This window comes from Bos indicus x Bos taurus, chromosome 9, assembly GCF_003369695.1.
Source record: "Bos indicus x Bos taurus breed Angus x Brahman F1 hybrid chromosome 9, Bos_hybrid_MaternalHap_v2.0, whole genome shotgun sequence".
NCBI classification, from domain to species: Eukaryota; Metazoa; Chordata; class Mammalia; order Artiodactyla; family Bovidae; genus Bos; species Bos indicus x Bos taurus.
This window is the reverse complement of record NC_040084.1, coordinates 41346985-41368942: the sequence shown is the minus strand read 5'-3', so window position 1 is coordinate 41368942 and position 21958 is coordinate 41346985. Positions and strand designations below refer to the sequence as shown.

The 21958-nt window shown below is 41.7% G+C and overlaps 1 protein-coding gene across 5 annotated transcripts in view; it reads left to right on the top strand.

Moving 5' to 3' along the window:
* The window catches only part of ARMC2 (armadillo repeat containing 2), a 123979-nt gene that overhangs the window by 48739 nt on the left and 53282 nt on the right, over positions 1-21958 (top strand). For all 5 annotated transcript variants that reach the window (XM_027551266.1, XM_027551263.1, XM_027551264.1 and 2 more), the window contains exons 8-10: positions 90-265; positions 4849-4951; positions 6283-6506. In XM_027551266.1, the coding sequence (XP_027407067.1) occupies positions 90-265; positions 4849-4951; positions 6283-6506 (503 nt within the window). The remainder of the gene's footprint in view (positions 1-89; positions 266-4848; positions 4952-6282; positions 6507-21958) is intronic.

The window sequence follows — 21958 nt, the reverse complement described above, 5'->3', positions numbered from 1 at the left end:
TATGGGGTTTTGCGTACAGTCTGTGTTTGACACACTCAAAAACTTGACCTCAGTGAGTAAGTTCTGCTTTACTCTCTTTGCCCCAACAGAAGAAAACATTGAAATGGTCTGTGCCACTTGCACACAACTTCATCATGCTTTAGAGGAAGGAAACATGCTTGGAAATAAATTTAAGAGAAGAAGTGTTCTCCTGAAGACCCTATATAAACTAGTTGATGTTGGCTCGGACTTGCTGAGCCTTAAACTTGCAAAAATTATTCTAGCAGTAAGTCTTTCTTTTCTCTGGTCTCATAGACTGTAGCACATACAAGTTCTGTTAAATGCTTTGTTTGTAAAACATTACAAAGATTAGAAATGCAAGGTGTTCATTTAGAATCTTGAAAACAGAATCGAGGTGGTGAACTGACATCCCAGAATCTGACCAGAAAGTACCAAAGAAATAAGACTGAGTACAGAGAAAATGTTCAAACAAATAAATGTTCACACGTGGATTGTGGCAAGGTTTTTTTTTCTTAAAAATAGGCAAACGCATTCAAAACAGAAACTCAAGTAACTTGACTGGAGATCAGTATCAGAGAGTGCAGACTGTGGTTTCTGCCCTATGGTTTCTGTTGGGCGCTTGGTGCTTCTGTCACATGGTTTAATAAATAACTTCAGATAACTTGGGCTGTGGACATAGTGCCCAGGTGCTTTATGAGGCCGCGTGAAACAGAGAACCAGCTGCTTTGTGGTCACGGAAAGGTGGCCATAGAAAGCTTCTGTGAGGTGTTAGAGAAAAGGCCAGACACCAAATAAAACTCTATAGAAACTCTGTCTCAAACAAAATGATATCATTGTTTGAGTGCAGCCCTTTGTGGTCACAGCCATAAACAGTTGGAACCAAAAGATAAGACACAATTATTATAGAATGTTCTAAGAGAGCCGCTGAAACAAATGAATGAAGCTTTGTTTACCTGGTTTCAGAAAAATAAAAGCTATTATGTTAAAACCCATAATTCATATAATTTAAAATCTTAGAGTACACGGTGAAGGTGAGCATTGGTACTTAGTGATGGTTTAGTGAGGGTGCCCACTGTTCCTTATTTCCAAGTCTTTCATAAAGTCTTTACATATTCTCTGCAGTTTTGGAGGGGGTACATTCTTATTTAGCTGCCACCCTAAACTGTTCACCCTCTTTGTAAAAACGGTGATATTATATGTGATGCAGAAAGCAGCATTTCTTTGAAATAGAGATTTTAGTAGTAGTTTAATCCCCTCTCATTGGTGATAATTGATCAGTCAGCTTTAGTGAGAAAGAAAAGGCACAGGGAGGATGTACAGCCAGAAGTTATAAGTAGAGATGAAAAGGTGACTGCATGCCTGCTCAGTTTCTTCTCTGGCCCTGGATTTGGGGCCCCTCCTGGCCTGGGAGAGCCCCAGTGTGAGACTGGAAGGCTCTCTTGGTATAGCTGCCCTGGGCAGGACCCAAGTGGCCAGCTGCCCAGGGACTGCCTTGGTCTCTTATCAGGATCTGAGACATTGTGCTCTGTAGCAAGCCAAAAATAAATAGAGAAAGAAAGAAGGAAAATGTCATGAATTTGTTAATACTCTGCAGAGAAAATATCATCTTGGTTATTAAAGGTGCCATTCAAATTAATTATATACATGGCACAATTTAACTACTTTAGGGCAAAAGAATAAGTTATCTGCCAGGCAGTGAACAGATTCTGAATGAAACATGTTTCGATAAAGCCCTTTCTATGACACTGACAGCCTTGCTGAATCAGGGGCAAGACTCCTCCAGGCTACAGTCCAGAGTGCAGAGGCGGGTAGGCCGTCCCTTCTGCTTGACTGTGGAACCTCAAGGTCAGGAACAACCTTCAAGGCCAACAAGTCCAACTTCCCATCTGCCACCAGAATCTTCTATAATGCTGCGGGCAAGGCATTGCTTCCCTTAGACCTCGGTGATGGGGTTCTATGTAAATTAAAAGACATCATAAAAAGCTGTTGGAAGAAAAAAATTGACAAAAAAGCTGAAGATACATAGTACTAAAATTTTGTAATAGCCTCTTCTTTCTGCTAATATTGACTTTATGTACCAGTTGACTATTATCATTCAAACATTTAAAGTTATTTGTAGTTTTAAAAAGTCCAGTGAGTATACTGTTAGTTCAGGTTTCTTGCATTTTTGGTTAGGTGGGGCTTTGCCAGACAGCCACTTTCATTTTAACTTTTGTATCAGAAGAACTTACAAAAATGTATCTGCCTATTTTATGACATTTAAAAAAAATAGTACAGACATATATGCAATGTGTAAATGCAACTATATTCGGAAAAGGAAGACAATCTAGCACCGTATACAAAGGGGAAAACAGAAAAGTCAGCGGTGATTATGTATAGTGGCGGTGTTATGAGTGATTTCTAAACTTCCCTTTAATTTTCCAAATTTGCTTTAAATCAAGTAAACTACTATGTTTAACATAAAAGTAAACTTCCCCACTGCAGGAACCCACTTGGCACCAGGGATTCTTGACACTGGGAATAAAATGAATAAAATAACCCCTGCCCTCCAGGCCGACCATGTAGCAGCAGAGATAGAGAGTAAACACTTGGAGTGCCAACGGGGCTGATGGGCACTGTGAGAAGAAAATAGAGCAGAGTAGAGGGAATGGCCCGCTTTGGGAGGAAGTACTGTTTTACACAGAGCAGTCTGCATTCCTCACATACAGTGTTTTACTGTCTTTTTGTGTCTCAAAGTCATAATTTTACAGTTACCAAACAGAAGGTATAGTAATTTGCTTTGAATGTAAACTAACCTTCAGCAGGCCTGGAAATGGTGGTTTGTTGGGATTTTTTTTTAATGAAAACTCTGACACTAGGTGTTTTTGTTTATTTGTCCTCTGCCGCTTTTTACTAAAAATGTAAGACTTGGGAGTGAGGTTAGTTGTATTCATTCATTTATTCAACAAATTTGATTGAATACATAGCACAGGGTACCTTCCCCACACAGAAAGAGTAATAAACCATGGTTTTGACCTCAAAGGCTCATAATGTAGTGGGAGATTGCCAGCAGATTAAAGTGTATTCCCAGATATAAAGGGCAATATATTTCCCTTGATACAGATTTTTTTTTCTCTCTAGTCACTTTTTTTTTTCTGGGTTTTTAAACAACAATTTAAAAATAATAATAAAAAAATGTTTTTTAAGTTTCCATTTCCTCTTTTCATCCTGAGAACAGAGGAAATTTCCATTCTGCCCATGTGACAGTTTATGAGGCTTCCACAACAGAGCTTCTCAGACTTGAATGTGCACTCAATCCCCTGGCTAAGTTGTAAAAGGCACATTCTGGTTCAGTAGGGCTTCTGGGACCTGAGACCATGCATTTCTAATACATACTCAGCTGATACTGAGATGAGATGACATGACCCGTCTGAGGAGCAGACTCCGTGGTTGCAAAATGGAACAAGTAAACCTAATCTGCAGGGTTAGCTATGAGGTGTCATGAAAAGGGCCAGAGCAGGGGGGCAGACAGATAACGGATAATGCTTCATGGACAGTACTCACCTCTCCCTTCCTCTCCAGCTCAGGGCCAACCATACTCACCTTGGTATTTCCTACAGGGAACAGCTGGAGAAGGAAATGGCAACCCACTCCAATATTGTTTTCTGGAGAATCCCATGAAAGAGGAGCCTGGTGGGCTACAGTCCATGGGGTCGCAGAGTCGGACACGACTTAGTGACTGAACAACACCAGGGAACAGCACAGTGCCTGGTAGACAACAAGAGCTCCTTAATATTTGTGAATCAAACACAGAATGACAAATTCCATTATCTTTGTCTTTTTTACTAAGTGAAGACTCATTAGTAAACAATATTGAAGATAATTTTAAGGATACTTTTTAATGATAAATTAATGAACCATATGTCATCTTTTTCACACAGATATGTTTGTTCAGATGACCTCATTCCTACAAACATATTTTACATTCTTGCAATGAAGGCACACAGTATTTCCATCTTACAGTAGATTGTAGATGTCTTTTTATGCATAGTGTTCAATTATACTTTTGTGACTGCTTAACATGAATTGTATTGATGTTCCAGTTTATTAAACTGTTCCCAAATAGTGGACATTTAGGATTTTTAATTTTAATTTTTACTACTTTACATAAGTATGCAGCTCATTTCGACCATTTGACTCAGTCCTCCTAGACTATTTTTTTAAAGACTGTACTTCCTTATTGCTTAATTTACTTGAATATTTTTCTGTGATTTAGAAGGTAATTTTAACCTTTGAATGTTACTTGCAATTATCTCAAAGCATTTCAGAAATAGGCTTAAATAATAAGTACATACGTATTATCTAATCAAAAGTATTACTTTTTCATTTTATTTTATACAAATGATAAGTAGAATTGTACTTTTCCCCTTTCTTTTCTCTCCTTCACCTCTACGATGTGTTCTTTTCTAGGTTAGTTTAATCTGAAATTTTAGTATTCATCTTTATTTTGAAAAGTAGTTACTCCATTTAATTAAATTTATCAACATCAGCCCTTTCTTCTTCCTCAAATATTCTTTAAAAAGTAATAATTTCACATATAAGCATGAGGCTTTATGAAATAAGAAATAAATGCTTATCATTAAAATGTGCTTACTCTGAATATCATTTATATTGTATTTACTATGAGCTAATTAGATACCATAATTGGCAAATATGTGGCCAAATCTTTTGAAAGTTGATTTCTTTAGACCTTCTTTTTATGTTTTAGATACACTCTTGCTGCACTTTCTAAATTAGATGTTCGTGTTGAAAAATAACAGCGTGTCTTTATTTCCTTCTGCAATGGTAATGTGACTTCTTTCTCTGCAGCTTAAAGTGAGTGGAAAGAATCTTCTTAATGTTTGCAAACTTATATTTAAAATTAGCAGAAGTGAGAAGAATGATTCTCTGATTCGAAATGACAGCATTCTGGGTGAGTATTATTCAGTACTACCATTAAGCAAATGTTACACTTGAATGTGATTGAAAAGTGTGGAGAGCAGAGTTATAATTAATGGTAGCTGGAATATTTTATTTTTTTATCATATGCAGAAGTTAGGTAATTTCTTATCATATGCAAAAGTTAGGTAATGCCTGTTTTTTCTCTGTCCTCTGTGTTTTCCATGTTGCATTTAATGTATCCTTTGGAGCCTAGGAGGATAACCTGCTATATTTTTAAATGCCTGTAGTAACAATATGTAACTTTACAAAGTGTTTCCTATTTAAAAATTTATTTCCTGGTCTTGGATCTACTAAAAAATTACATTTAGTAGCACTTGACATAACTGACATTTTTGATCTTTTGATATGGTAGGGATAATTAACTTGGAAGACATATATAACTGTTGTAGAAAATTGACATCAAAGTGTGTCAAATGTTTCAAATATGTGGTTAGGTATTATAATACATCCTAACTGCCTAGCTAACAATGTGTAACTCTTTATATATCCTTAAATAATTAAGATGCTTAAATAGTTACCTAAAGAGAAATCTTTTATGAATTAGTACTGTTGATCTAAGGCAACAACATGGAAAATACTCCTAAGTCTTTTGTTAAGGATAAATGATCTTTTTTTTTTTTTAAATCCCAGCAGACGGGGACAAAGCCAGTACTGAAAGAAATGTATAATGCTGAATAAGCTCGTTGAGAATAATAGATTAAAAATAAAGATTCTGACAGATAATCACACTGAGAAAAATTAATGTGAGATAGGCATAATTAACCTTATCAGAGCTGCTTGGATTATCCTAAAAGCTAGTAATTGTATGTTATTTGGATGGATGTTCTTGTCTTAGGGAAGGGCGGATGTTATATTTGAAGCATCCTTTTCTATGGTTGAGATATTTTTTTAAGTTCCTATCTTGATTAACTTCCTGTTCATACAGCAGCCAGTATATTCTTAAAGGTTTGTTGAAATTTAACTCTTAAATTACTTTAATTATTAGTTATTCTGTAATAAACTGTTTTTAACCAAAAATAAAGGTTAGCCAATATTAATAAGAGGCTAGGAATGGCATTCAGTTAAAAGAACACTTTCTTATTTACATATTAATAATCCCATCTTTTGCTATCATTAATGTTACAGAGATTTGTCTCTTAAGCTTTCCTCTTTACGCCTTATGAGTAACTCTTAACAAACATTTGAACATGGATCCTGGCTAACATTTTACAAATCATATTTGATGTTCACATAAAAGTGCTTTAATCTCTCTCTCTCCAGCGGTTCTACTCATACATTTGTAATAATTCATCTTTTTGACAGAATCATTATTGGAGGTCCTGAGAAGTGAAGACCTGCAAGCTAACACCGAAGCTTTCCTGTACTGCATGGGGACCATCAAATTCATTTCTGGAAATCCAGAATTTCTTCATGAAATGATGGGCAAAGGTGCTGTTGAAATATTGATGAGTCTGATAAAGCAAGTAAACGAGAACACCAAGAAATCTGGGACATGTTTGCCTAATTCAGGCCACTTGTTAGTTCAAGTAAGTATTTTACTTGAAAGTGTTAGACTTGTAAAATTAGTTTTCATGTTATCTAATATCACTTACCTGCCAGGTGGGTGTAACAGGTGGGCTGTTACCACACGCAGGTGGGAGTGCTTGGCCTCGGGGATCAGGGCGGCAGTCCCAGCCCCACCTCCGCCCTGTGTGTGCCTGTTTCCTCTGGAAGGGCTATTCTGTGGCTTTTTATATGCAGTTGTCCGGAGGCTGGAGCAGGTCTCTAGCCTGTGGACAACTACTGCCGCTACCCCACAGAGACAGCAGGCCTGAACAATGAATACTTAGCACCTCTTCAACTGCATGTTATAATCAGAATTTTAACAGGCAGAGTTTGAACTTTTAGAGTTTCTTTTTTATAATTTTATTTGTTGTTATTTTTTACTGCTCAGTCTTGGTTGCTGCGCGGGTTTTTCTCTAATTGTGACGTGTGGGGGCTACTCTTCATTGCAGAGGTCTCTCATGTTGCAGAACACGAGCTCTAGGGCATGAGGGCTCAATAGTTGTGGTTCCAGGGCTCCAGAGCACAGGCTCAGTAGTTGCGGCTCACACACGGGCCTAGTTGCTCTGTGGCATGTGGGATCCTCCCGAATCAGGGATTGAACCCATGTCTCCTACATTAGCAGGTGGATTCTTTACCACTGAGCCACCAGGGAAGCCCCTAACCCTTGAGAGTTTTGAAGCCAGGTCTAGGCTGGAGATTGCCCACGATGATTGGTAGCTCCTGTCATGCATCTTTTATCTGCAGTAAAGATCAGAAGTTAATGACACTGAGTGGACAGCTGTTGAGGGGATATGTAGATGACACATAGGCCAGAGACTACAGGAATGATGGTAGCAAAGCCAGATCCATTCAGAATGACCAGGGCAGGAAGGAAAAATGTGTATGTGTTACAGTTTTATTACTTTTGTAGCAGATTAAATCTCATAGTCGAATTACTTTCATTGGAGCTGCTTCAGGTCTCCATTCTTTAGATGAGACTGTACTCTTTAATAACATTTGAATATCAGTTAATAGTATCTTTGATGTAATAATTTATGAGGTTTGAAATGTCCTTGTCAATTAATAGGGATTGATCAAAGACTGAGTGCTTGAAGCCTTCAGGAAGGCATGTTAAAAATTAGTTTTATCTCCTGCCTTTAAGATGCTTAAAGTGTTAATGATGATTATTAATTTTGGACTTTGTGGTCTGTCTCCATTTTGAAAAAGACTGTGAAAACCTCCTTCTGTTATGAATGATTAAATATTCTACTGGATGTGCCATCTTTTGGCTGCTGCTGCTGGTGCTAAGTTGCTCCAGTCGTGTCCGACTCTGTGCGACCTCACAGATGGCAGCCCACCAGGCTCTGCCGTCCTGGGGTTCTCCAGGCAAGAACACTGGAGTGGGTTGCCATTTCCTTCTCCCAATGCATGAAAGTGAAAAGTCAAAGTGAAGTCACTCAGTCGTGTCTGACTCTTTGCGACCCCATGGATTGCAGCCTACCAGGCTCCTCTGTCCATGGGATTTTCCAGGCAAGAGTACTGGAGTGGGGTGCGATTGCCTTCTCTGATTTTTTGGCTAGGAAGACTGAAATAAGGAACATTTTCATACTGACAGTGTTATTGAGTTATTCAAACTTTCCCTCAATGAAAATAGTTATTTTGGTTATATAATTATGTTTCTTGTTAAAATGCAAAAAGCAAGAGTGCAAAAATCACCTGAATTATTTTCACCCTGAAGTAATGTACCTCCAACTTTTAATAACCATTCTTCCATGCATTTGACATGCATATGTGTTATATATACTTACATATGTATAGTTTTTGCTTTTGATCATGAACTTCTTCATTCTAACAGTTGCTGTTGCTTATTTTGCATCACCCTCTTTCCTCCGTGTTTCTCCTCCTAGTCCACACGACACGTGTGCTCAGCGCCCTTTAATACACCCATAGGTTTTCAAAAATGGAATATGCTATTCACGTCTCTTTTTTCATTTAACAATACATAGTAAAAACTCTATAGACTTATTTTATTCTTTTTATTGGCAGCATAATATTCTGTGGTGAAAATTTTATACCTCAAATTCTCAAGCATTCTTCTATTGAGGAGGTACTCTGCTTTTAATTTTCACATAAAAGCTTCTAGAATTCTTGTTTTGTTTTAGAAAGCTCTTTCATAAGCATATAGTTGTCCCTCAGTATCTGCAGAGGATTGAATCCAGGACCTGCCCCACATACCAAAGTCCACAGGTGGTCAGGTCGCATACTTGGACCTTGATTCGTGGATACAGTGTACCATCTATGGTTGACTGAATCTGCAGATGCGAAATACACGAGGGCAACTGTATATATGTACATACATTTATATATAATTTATAAATTCAGAAATAAGTGTAGAAATGTATTTATATATAATTATTGTTGCTCAGTCAGTAAATTGTATCCGACTCTTTGTGACCCCATGGACTGCAGCGCGCAGGCTTCCTGCCCTTCAGTATCTCCCAGAGTCTTCTCACATTCATGTCCATTGAGTCCATTGAGTCCGATGATGCTATCTATTTCCCAGAGTTTGCTCACTGCTCTTTAGTTCCTCTTCATTTTCTGCCATCAGAGTGGTATCATCTATATATCTGAGGTTATTGATATTTCTCCCAGAAACCTTGATTCCAGCGTGTGGGTCATCCAGCCCAGCATTTCACAGGATGTATTCTGCATAGAAGTTAAATAAGCAGGATGACAATATACAGCTGTGTTGTACTCCTTTCCCAACTTTGAACCAGTCTGTTGTTCTGTGTCTAGTTCTAAACATTGCTTCTTGACCTGTATACAGGCTTCTCAGGAGACCAGTAAGGTGGCTTGGTACTCCGGTTTTTTTAAGAATTTGCTACCGTTTGTTGTGATCCACACAGTCAGTGGATTTAGTATAGTCAATGAAGCAAAAGTAGTTATTTTTCTGGAACTCCGTTGCTTTCTCCATGATCCAATGAATGTTGGCAATTTGATTTCTGGTTCCTCTGCCTTTTCTAAACCCAGCTGGTACATCTAGAAGTTCTTGGTTCATATACTGCTAAAGCCTAACTTGAAGCATTTTGAGCATGACCTTGCTAGCATGTGAAAAGAGTGCAATCAGCAGTAGTTTGAACATTCTTTGGCCTTGCCCTTCTTTGGGATTGGAATGAAACTGACCTTTTCCAGTCCTGTGGCCACTGCTGAGTTTTCCAAATTTGTTGGCATATTGAGTGCAGCACTTGAAGAGCATCATCTTTTAGGATTTGAAATCACTGAACTAGAATTCTATCACCTCCACTAGCTTTATTCATAGTAATGCTTCTTAAGGCCCACTTCACTTCACACTTCAGGATGTCTGGCTTTAGGTGAGTGACCACACCACTGTGGTTATCCAAGTCATCACTACCTTTCTTGTGTAGTTCTTCTCTATATTCTTGCCACCTCTTCTTAATCTCTTCTGCTTCTGTTAGGTCCTTACCGTTCTGTCCTTTATCATGCCCATCCTTGCATGAAATGTTCTCTTGATATCTCCAATTTTCTTGAAGAGATCTCTAATCTTTCCCATTCGGTTGTTTCCCTCTATTTCTTTGCATTGTTCATTTAAAAAGGCCTTCCTATCTCTCCTTGCTATTCTTTGGAATTCTACATTCAGTTGGGTATATCTTTTTCTTTCCCCCTTGTCTCTCACTTCTCTTCTTTCCTACGCTATTTGTAAAGCCTCCTCAGACAACCACTTGGCCTTCTTGCACTTCTTTCTTTTGTGGATGGTCTTTGTCACTGGCTTCTGTACCATGTTATGAACCTCCATTCATAGTTCTTCAGGTACTCTGTCTACCAGATCTAATCCCTTGAATCTTTTCACCTCCACTGAATAAGGGGTTTGATTTAGGTCATACCTGAATGGTCTAGTGGTTTTCCCTACTTTCTTCAATTTAAGCTTGAATTTTGCAATAAGGAGTTCATGATCTGAGCCATAGTCAGCTTCAGATCTTGATTTTACTGACTGTATAGAGCGTCTCCATCTTTGGCTGCAAGAAATATAATCATTCTGATTTCAGTATTGACCATCTGGTGATGTTCATGTGTTAAGTCATCTCTTGTGTTGGTGGAAGAGGCTATTTGCTATGAACAGTGTGTTCTGTTGTCAAAACTCTGTTAGCCTTTGCCCTGCTTCATTGTGTACTCCAAGGCCAAATTTGCCAATTACTCCAGGTATTTCTTGACTTTCTACTTTTGCATTCCAGTCCCCTATGATGAAAAGGACATCTTGTTTTTGGTGTTCTAGAAAGTGTTGTAGGTCTTCATAGAACCAGTCAACTTCAGCCTCAGTGGTCAGGACCATAGACTTGGATTACTGTAATGTATAATAAAAATATACAAATAAAATCAGTTGGTATAAAGGAGAATTGGCTTCCCAGGTGGCCCTAGTGGTTTAAAAAACAAAACAAAACAAACAAACAAACAAAATCCTGCCTGCTAAGGCAGGAGACATAAGAGATGTGGATTTGATCCCTGAGTCAGGAAGATCCCCTGGAGGAGGAAATGGCAACCCACTCCAGTATTCTTGCCTGGAGAATCCCATGGACAGAGAAGTCTGGTGGACAGTGGTTCGTAGGATTGCAGAGTTGAACACAACTGAGTGACTGAGCACACACACACACCCGTGACCCAAAATACATCAGATCCAGAGCTAGGACCTCTGGCATGCCACTCAGTGCCGTGCATGTCTCCCCACATTCCTCTCCTTTCCCTCTTCACTTGCTTCAGCCTCCTCAGGTGCAAACTGACTCACTAGAACAGATGCCCCTTTCTTTTCCAGACATCAGTGCATCCCTCCGGGTGGGAATGCAGCCTTCTAGGGTATAGTAACTCTGTCCACACTGCCCCCCCCAGCCCTCACTGGCACTGCCATGTCTCCACAGTCTTCCTCTCCAGCTGCCTGGCATCTGGCATGGGGGTGTGGGGACTACACAGCCCAAGGCCTCTCCCTGGAGCCTAGTCAGCACTCACATCCCCGTCCAGCAGGAGAAAGTGGGGCCCATTATTGCCACCACCTGAGAACGTGCTCCTCCCGTGGAGCCATGTGTGTCCCTGTGCAGTCATTGTGTGTGTGTGTGTGTGTGTGTGTGTGTGTGTGTGTGTGTGTTTACACGTGTGGGGGAAGGGAGATATCGTTTTAGGCCATTTCATTTGCAGAATTTTCTGGACTGGGCATTCCCTTGTGTTTAATTAAGACAAAGAAAAGCTCTTTTGTATCATCTGGATGAGAAAATGTAAGCAACTTGACTTCACTGTAAGAACAGATGAAAATCTCTAGTGAGTGTGTCGCACTGCCTGGCCTTTTATTAGCTCACTCCTGTGCATATTCAACCAAACAGATCTGGCCACAGGTAGCATTGTTTGATTACACCAGCTTTTGCAACTGGTAGCTGTAGCTCATGAGATGTTTTTTGAAAGCAACTTTGTTCAACTAAAAAAGTAAATAACCTGTGTCTGTACTAATGGAGTAATATCTGTAAACCAGAGAGAACACACAAGGCGAAAAGGTAAAGGCAGGATGTCCTCTCCTTTATGATTTTCAACCCGAAAACCTCAGTAGTTTTGCCTTGTGCTGTGAAGCTTCATGTATCCCACCCAGCACAGTTCTGGGGGCCTCCTGTTGCCCTTGCGCAGCCCTGTTGGAGGCCACTGAGTGAGTAGAAAGCACCGAAGCTGGACTCTGAGGGCCGTGTAGGATGTAGGAAACTGGTACCGAGGGAAAGGGACAAGGTGCATTTGGGGACTGTTGAAGAGGTGGTCTGTCCAGAGCAGAGAGTGGTGTGAGGGAGGCCTGGGAGGTGAGATTCCAAGGCTGTGGTCACGGGCCTTGAATATCAGGCTGCCGAGCGTGGACCTGGAGTAACACAGAGCAGGAGGTCTGTGCGTGGGGAGGAGATGAGATCAGAGTGGCAGAAAGATGAGTGTGCACGAGACAGTAAATGGATAAAGACCAAAAAACTGAAATGTGATGGGAGGGAAGTGTGTCAGGGGTACGGTCAGATGGGAGGATTCAGATCTCACACACAGCAGCCCCAAATAAGAGACATTGCTGTAGTTATTAGATTTTAGACTGATTATAAAGGTGCTAAAGGAGCGAGAGCCAGAAGTGGATGTGAAAGGGATGAAAAAGCTCCTCCACAGCCCAGGGGCTAATGATGCTTAGAGGAAACCACTGAAGTGTTGAGATTTTCAAAAAAGTTGTCTTTGTGTTACTTCTTACATATATGTATACACATACGCATATGTTTATCACTGCACACCTGACTTTGAGACACTGACCTCACCAGTGTTTGTGCAGTGGCTGCTCGATGTCAGGTATGTTCTGGGTGGTGAAGAAAACACCAGTAGGGGCCTGCTTTTTGGTGATTCCCGTGTCCAGATAATAGTACTCTGATGCCCTATTCTTCTGCAAAACTCTGAACTGAACCCATGTGTTCAGTTCAAACTGTCAGAAGCTTGATGTTAGTAGCATTTTGAGAAGGTTGAGAGAATGATTGTTGATATTCAAAGGGGCCAGCACCACTTTCCACCAAGTAAAAGTATTAATCCTGGCAAAACAAGAGACAAGAGTTGGTCTGAAAAATCATAAGCATAAAGAAAGTTAATCTGTGCATGATCACTAAATTCCAGAATGCGAGAGTTTTGAGAGAGCTCCTTAAAACTTGGAAAAAGAGAAATACAGACCAGCTGAAAGGTTAGGCCCCCCTAGATTCCAGCAGCAAATTGCATCTCCTAGGGAGGTGACACAGATGAAATAGGGGTTTGTCAATGTTAATCTCAGAGGGTTATCAGAAGATGTTAGGGTTCATTTCTGATGTGTGTGTTCGTCGCTCAGTCGTGTCAGACTCTTTGTGACCCTATGGACTGTAGCCCGCCAGGCTCCTCTGTCCATGGGATTCTCCAGGCCAGAATACTGGAGTGGGTTGCCACTTCCTTCTCTAGGGGATCTTTCTGACCCAGGGATTGAATCTGGGTGTCCCGCATTGCAGGCAGATTTTTTAACGTCTGAGTCACCAGACATTAATGTCTGGCCGGACTTGTAAGGGCCAACAATTAGGAAGGAGCCAAGGATAATTCCTGGAGTCCCCTCCATCAGAAAGTTTGTTGTGGTTTCCATCACGCCCCCTTTCTGGGCACCAGGGAAGAGTCTCTTGTATGTGTCATAGTCACAAACAGGCCCCAATGCCCCAGTGACTCATTTGTCCTCTTGTGTCTTGAGGACACAGTAATTGAAGAAAATCTCAAGGCACTCACATTCACAGCTAAGTACTTTGTAAGTATATAACGTAACTATTGGGCTTCCCAGGTGGCTCAGTGATAAAGAACCCGCCTGCCAATGTAGAAGACTAGGGTTCAGTCCCTGGGTTGGAATGTTCCCCTGGAGAAGGAAATGGTAACCCACTCTAGTATTCTTGCGTAGAGAATCCCATGGACAGAGGAACCTGGTGGGATACAGTCCATGGGGTCAGCAGAAGAGTCAGACATGACTTAGTGACTAAATAACAGCATAACTATTAAACCCAGATTGACTTAAACTAATGTTCCTATTTTATGGATTCCTTTGTATTTCCAATCTTTTCTTCTTTACAGCCTTTTATTCTTTAATTTTGAGTTTAATCCTTAGAGAAATATGTTCTTTCCCCGCTTCGAATTTCACATTTTTGAGATTGGAACTGTCCCGCATGCCCCCGCCCTACCCCAGATAACATAATTTCTTTCCCTCTTCTTACACCTGGTTTCTCCGACCCCTAAGCCTGCAAGCTTCTTCCCAGAGGGTCCTTCAAGTTGTAATATTGCCCCCTTCTTGCTCTGTACACCTCCAGTTTCCCATCCTTCCTTTTCTAAGTGGAAGTTTCTCAGAAAGGTCAGTCCTCCCACCCTTTTTCAGTCCCTCTCTTCCGCTTTGGCTCTGAAGTGTGGGGGAAAGGAAAGTGAATTAAACAGAGGTTGATCCTGGGTGGCTCAGAAAATGATACTTTTATTAACAGAAATTAGAGCTTTCTCTATGATCCAGCGAATGTTGGCAATTTGATCTCTGGTTCCTCTACCTTTTCTAAACCCAGCTTGGACATCTGGAAATTCTCAGTTCACATAATGCTGAAGCCTAGCATGTAGGATTTTGAGCATAACCATACTAGCACTGGAGATGAGTGCAATTGTCCAGTGGTTTGAACATTCTTTGGTACTGCCCTTCCTGGGAATTGGAGTGAAAACTAACCTTTTCCAGTCCTGTGGCCACTGCTGGGTTTTCCAAATTTGCAGACATATTAGTATAGGACTTTAATAGCATCATCTTTTAGGATTTGAAATAGCTCAACTGGAATTCCATACCTCCACTAGCTTTATTGGCAACAATGCTTCCTAAGGCCCACGTGACTTCTCACTTTTTTGTCGTAGTTATCTGGGTCATTAAGGTCTTTTTTTGTACAGTTCTTTTGTGTATTCTTTCTATCTCTTCTTGATCTTTTCTGCTTCTATTAGGTCTTTGCCATTTCTATCCTTTCTTGTGCCCATCTTGGATTAAATGTTTCTTTGATATTTCCAATTTTCTTGGAAGAGATGTCTAGTCTTACCCTTTCTGCTGTTTTCCTTTATTTCTTTGCACTGTTCATTGCAGAAGGCCTTCTTGCTCTCCTTGCTATTCTCTGGAATTCTGCATTCAGTTGGGTGTACCTTTCCCTTTCTCCCTTGCTTTTCGATTCTCTATTTGTAAAGCCTCCTTGATTTCTTTTTCTTCGGGATGGTATTGTTTGCTGCCTGCTGTGCAGTATTATGGACCTCTGTCCGTAATTCTTCAGGCACTCTGTTTACTAGATCTAATCCCTTGAATCTATTTGTCACTTCCACTGTATATTCATAGGGGATTTGATTTAAGTCGTACTTGACTGGACTAGTAGTTTCCCCAGCTTTCTTTAGTTTAAGCCTGAATTTTGCTATGAGGAGCTGATGATGTGAGCCACAATTAGTTCCTGGTCTTGTTTTTGCTGACTGTATAGAGCTTCTCCATCTTCGGCTGCAAAGAATATAATCAGTCTGATTTCGGTGTTGACTGTCTGGTGATGTCCATGTGTAGAGTCATCTCTTGTGTTGTTGAAAGAGGGTGTTTGCTATGACCAGTGCATTTTCTTGGCAGAATTCTATCAGCCTTTGCCCTGCTTCATTTTGTACTCCAAGGCCAAACTTGCCTGTTACTCCAGGTATCTCTTGACTTCCTACTTTAGCATTCCAATCCCCTATGATAAATAGGACATTCTTTTTGGTGTTTGTTCTAGGAGGTCTTCTAGGTCTTCATAGAACTGACTAACTTCAGCTTCTTCGGCAGCAGTGTTTGGGGCAGAGGCTTGGATTACTGTGATGTTGAATGGTTTCCCTTGGAAATGAACAGGGATCATTCTGTCGTTTTTGAGATTGCATCCAAGTACTGCATTTCGGACTCTTGTTGATTATGAGGGCTACTCCATTTCTTCTAAGGGATTCTTGCTCACAATAGTAGACATAATGGTCATTTGAATTAAATTCACCTGTTCCTGTCCGTTTTAGTTCACTGATTCCTAAGATGTTCATGTTTACTCTTGCCATCTCCTGCTTGACCATGTCCAGTTTACCTTGATTCATGGACCTAACTTTTCAGGTTCCTACGCAATATGGTTCTTTGCAGCATCAGATTTTACTTTCAGACACATCCACAAGTGAGTGTCATTTCCACTTTGGCCCAGCCGCTTCATTTTTCTGGAGCTGTTAGCAGTTGTCCTCCTCCCTTCCACAGTAGCATATTGGACACCTTCTGACCTCGGGGTGGGGGTGGGGGAGCTCGTCTTTTGGTGTCATATCATTTTGCCTTTTTATACAGGCAAATTCATGGGATTCTCACAGCTAGTATACTCAAGTGGCTTGCCATTCCCTCCTGCAGTGGATCACGTTTTGTCAGAACTCTCCACTGTGACTGGTCCATCTTGGGTGGCCCTCCATGGCATGGCTCATAGCTTCACTAAGTTATGCAAGCCCCTTCACCATGACAAGGCAGTGATCCATGAAGGGCATCACTATAGGGCATTATTAAAAGTAGGAAACTGATACAGGTATAATGCAATTAGCTATTTTACTTATTTGCATATTGTTTATGTGATTGGGTGAAACTTTTCATCACAATCTTTGGTTTGGTTATTAGGCTTGCCAATTTTTAAATTGTTTATTTATATTTTTGGCTGCTGTAGGTCTTCACTGTTCTTCCCAGGTGGCTCAGTTGTAAAAAATCTGCCTACCAATGCAGAAGACGCAGGTTCGATCCCCTGGGTCAGGAAGATCCCCTGGAGTAGGAAGTGGCAACCCAGTCCAGTATTTCTTGCCTGTAAACTTCCATGGACAGAGGAGCCTGGTGGGCTACAGTCCATGGGCTCGCAACAGAGTCAGGCATGACTGAGGGACTGAGCAGGAGCACGAGGTCTTCGTTACGACGTGCAGGCTTTCTCTAGTTGCAGTGAGCGGGGCGTCCTCTCCAGTTGTGGTTTGTGGCTTTCTTGTTTTGGTGGCTTCTCTTGTGAAGCAAAGGCTCTAGGCACTCAGGCTTAGGTGCTCCTTGGTATGTGAAATCTTCCCAGACTGGGGATTGAACCTGTGTCTCCTGCATTGGCAGGCAAATTCTTAACCACTAGGGACCCCTAGGGAAGTCCCTTGCTAATTGTTTGATGATATATTTGTTTGTGGGGAGGGGAGCTACTTCTGCTTATGAGGTTTCCTTCCTATAAAGAAATACCCAGTAGTGGAACTGATCACTCACTTAGCCATCTGGCCTGAGAGAGTGGGTAGCCAGAGCCTACTCTTCCCTTTCCTGGGAAGGGACTGCATTTAAACAACTTGTGTTCCCCTTTGATTCTCCTCAGATGACATGTCTAAAGATCTGGGGAGAGTCAGGGATCCCAAACATCTAACGGCCTTTGAATTTGGAAATGAAGAGAGACTAAGGCAGATGGGGAGGAAAGTTGAAGGCTGTCATCTATAGCTGAGGAGGGAGTGCTTTCTAATCCTGAGCCCCGAATGAGATTTGCCCACCTGGTCACAGGCCATGCCTGCCTCGGTGGAGCAGGGCAGAACACCTGTGCTCGCCAAGCAGGAAGTGAGGTGACCAGGAGATTATGCTAAGGGATGTCTCCTCACAAGGAAGGAATATCAAGTGTGGGAAATAAGTATTCCTACACCACCTGCTTCTGGGGAGAACCTTTGCTTTTCAGTTGCTGTCATATCTGCTCAGTCTCAGCTCTTCATTTTAGACATTGTTAGCTGTGGCAATAAAGAAACATCACTAACTTTAACAGGTAATTCTGAAAATCAGTGTTATTACTCTGTAGTTCTTAAAGCATTATCTTTTAAGACTCATTTTCCTTGTTTTACTGATCTGACATTCTATATAGTTTAGAGACGTTCAAATTTCTGCTGAACTGATACATATAATAGCCACAACTGGAAGAATCAGTTGCCTACTCGTTTTATCAAGGTAACTGACATAGATAGATAGATAGTGAAGTCGCTCAGTCGTGTCCGACTCTTTGCAACCCCATAGATGGCAGCCCACCAGCCTCCCCTGTCCCTGGGATTCTCCAGGCAAGAACACTGGAGTGGGTTGCCATTTCCTTCTCCAGGGGATCTTCCCAACCCAGAGATAGAACCCGGGTCTCCCGCATTGTAGGCAGACACTTTACCGTCTGAGCCACCAGGGAAGTCCAACTGACATAGTGGTGGTGAATGGAGAAACAATAATAAACATAGGCAGACATTAAGTAGAGTCTCAAAATAGGAGGGCGCTAGGATTTGAGGAGGGCAGAATCATTGCCCGCTGAAGTAGGACCCCTGTGGTAGGAATGTGCCAGCCAGGCACTAAGCGTTACTGAGGATTGTGAACTAGTATTACTTTCACATACATGTATCTTAACTCCAGTGAAAGGCCGAGGAATATTTGGGACTAGCAGTTTCATGTATATAATGGCATCTTATAATTGGTTTCTTTTATCTCAGCCAGAACTGTACTATTCATATTAATATATGAGACAATATGAAACTCCTTGGGTTACCACAGAGGCTCTGGTTTTGGCATATATGTGGTCTCAGTTGGGCACAAATCCAGAAAATGAATATGCTCTCATTAATAGAGGGAGATGGTTTTGCTGAGGTTGGAAAAATGGTGTGGCTTTGGTCTTGAATCATTTGACACTGTTTGTGGTCTCTGGCGGCTGTGTTTATTCTTTCACGTCATCATCGGGAAGCGAACCATTTTGCAGTTGGCAGTCGAGTTGAGATAAAGCTCTAGGGATTTTGGTTATGGCTATTCCAGATGATTGAGCAGTAAAATGAATGCTTTTAGGAGACAGTCAAATGGAGCAGGGGAGACAACAGATGAGGAGTCAGAGGGGTCCTGGAAGCCCACCTACCTGGAGCTGGCGGCCTTCCTGAGCTTCAGTTTCCTCATCTGAAAAGTGGAGCTCAGAATACCTTTGCTGTCCACAAATTTAGGAGCAAACGCGATCAAGCTCACAAGATAGCTTTATAAAAAACAAAGTAAGCCGCTCAATTTTTTTTTTTTTTTTGCGTGACAGCATTCAATATATAAAAATAAAATGAATCTTGATGTCAGTTTTGGTAGAGGAAGCTTAATAACTTTCAGACTGTTAGTGGTACATTTTCAATTGCATTATGTTCCAATGTTTTCTTTGAAATTGGGAAGATATTTCTCCAAGGAACAATGCCATGACTGACGGTGAAGTTCCTGGCCTAGCCAAAGAGCCTGTTCAGTTTCTGATGCACCTAAATGGGAATTCTGTGGTGCGCTGTGAGCTACAAGCCCCTCTAATCTGGGCCAGCTCTGATGGCCGAATGCCTCCTGGGGCAGAATCCGCTGAGTTCCCTGGGGCCTGAGGACTCTGATGGTGGGAGAGTGCAAAGGAAGAGGGAAGTCATGCACTGGTGAATTGAGCGTTCTGTGCAGGTTCAGGGGGACCAACCAGCCCTCCCAACGTGGGCCCACCCCAGTGCAGTAGAGAATGCTGGGGGTGGGGCCGCAGCTGCTGACCCTGCGTTATCATCGTTAAGTTCAGTGATCTAAATCAGGAGGGACTCACGCTTTAAGGCAGAGATTTCAGTGTGTTTGCTAAGATTTTTCAAATATTAATAATTGGAAACATAATTTGAAATTGATAATAAAGTACCTAAATTGATTTTTTTAAGTGCTAAATCTTTTGAATTCTAATTTTGCTTTACTAAAATGCTGTTTGAGCCCTTATAAATTATCTGATCACTACTTGTTATAGTTTTTCCCTTTAAAATGGGTCTCCCATTTTTAACTGACAGTGAGAACTTTGAGACCCGACTAATTCAGTGTGAGATGGGATAGCTTTGCCAAACTCACCAGGCGTTTTACCTGGAGATGCTGATTGAGGGTGGGGCACAGTCTTCCAATGATCAAGGAATCTGGGGAAACCCAGGGCTTCCCAGGTGGCTCCGTGGTAAAGAATCTGCCTGCCAATGCAGGAGCCACAATCCCTGGGTTGGGAAGATCGCCTGGAGTAGGAAATGGCAACTCAATCCAGTATTCTTGCCTGGAGAATCCCATGGCCAGAGGAGCCTGGCGGGCTACAGTCCAGGGGGCCGCCAAGAGTTGGACATGACTGTGCGACACACAGACACACAGACACACACAGACACACACACACACACACACACACACACACACACAGACACACACACAGACACACACACACAGACACACACACACACAGACACACACACACAGACACACACACACACACGAAAAGCTGCCTCAGGAAGAGTGAGCACCACAAGGTTGTGGAGTGCGGCTCTGTCACCTCAGCAGTAGATTTGCAACCAAAATCACGCTAGAATGTTTCTTCCCTGATATATACCAAACATTCAGATCCCCTTTTGTCCCAGACATCAAATAAAAACTGCTAATTAGTAAGGACACTTACATTTTTATCCATCCTTTCTGTGGATTGCCAGGTCCGTATTCTTCTCCTTTTCTTCTTCCCACTGGCTGCCTTCTGACTCAGCATGTCTGTCCCAAGGGGCTGCACATTAAGAGATGGGAAAAAGAATAATTGAAACTTGTTTTTCAGTTTACTATTTCTTGATGAGATGACCGTTAAGAGGTTGGGAATTGTTCCAGTAAGCCCTTTAGAGTCCAAACAAGCATCTATGTATGCAGCTAACTTTAATTTTGGGTTTTTGGTTTGTTTGTTTTTGTTTTGGTCATAAAGTATTTGAGATGGTTTAAAACATTATATACAATAAAATAGAAAAATCATCACTAAGCGGAATGAGGAACCATATAAACTAGAATAGAAACTTAAATAAATGGATGTATTTCTCCAAGCAGGGAGCTTGGACTTTGAACTCCTGCTCTTCAAGGGCAGGCCCAGTGTGTGGGCTTTCTTGTGAGGGGGCAGGGGGCTTGGAAAACAGACTCAGCTGCAGAGCACACATCCCATTAACAATTTCTGCAAATATATCTCGGTTAAAAGTTGGAGCAAGGCTGAGAGTTAAGTGGGCTGACTTGGAATTTGCCTTTCGTGTTACCACAGTATTTAGCTAGGCTCTCCTCCCACTGCCCTCTTTATGTTTTTCCCAGAAGAAGCCACTTGTCTGTCTGCTGTTTTCAGTCCCAGCCCCACCCATAGTGAGACCCTTGGCTCACAGCCAGCTCCTCAAAATGGGGGGCTCTCATTGCTGCATCTGCTGGGTGACCTCCTCCTGCTCCTCCTCCCTGGGGGTGTTTAAGTTCTGGTTTACCACCAGGCCTCTGCTAATCCCAGCACTTTCTTGCCAGAGGCTTCTTAAAGGGGAAAAGCCTCCTTTTCCATCTCCTGTCTCCCTTGTCCCTTCATTTCCTTCCCCCTTTCTTTCTTTCTCTTCCTCATCCCCTCTTTCTTTCTCCTCCTGCTTATTATCCAGTTAGTATTTATGAGCGTATTTATTGTCCTCCAGATAGAGGAATAAGAAACTATTTGGACCCTAGAGGAGCTCACAGTGGGAGAAAAAGTGTCTGATACCAGTTGTAAGGGGTCTAGGTGTGAAACAGGTGTGAACAGGAAGGTTTGTTTACCTAGGACGGGGAACAATCAACCACTGAAAAGCCTTCAACAGAGGGGAAGTGAGCCTGAGCTGGGTTCAGAATCCTGAGTAGGAGATGAACAAATTGGAGAAGGAGCGGAGGAGAGTGTTGGAGGAGGATATTCTGCAGAGGCAGTGGTTCATTCAGAGGCTTGGAACTGTGGAAGGACCAGGAGGTTGTGTTTGGTGCAGAGTCTGAAAGATGACCCATGTGCAGGGAAAGGGAGGAAGGGAGATGAAGGAGATGAGCCTGGTGGGGTAAGCTGTGCTTTCCAGAGCAAAGAGCCTTTTG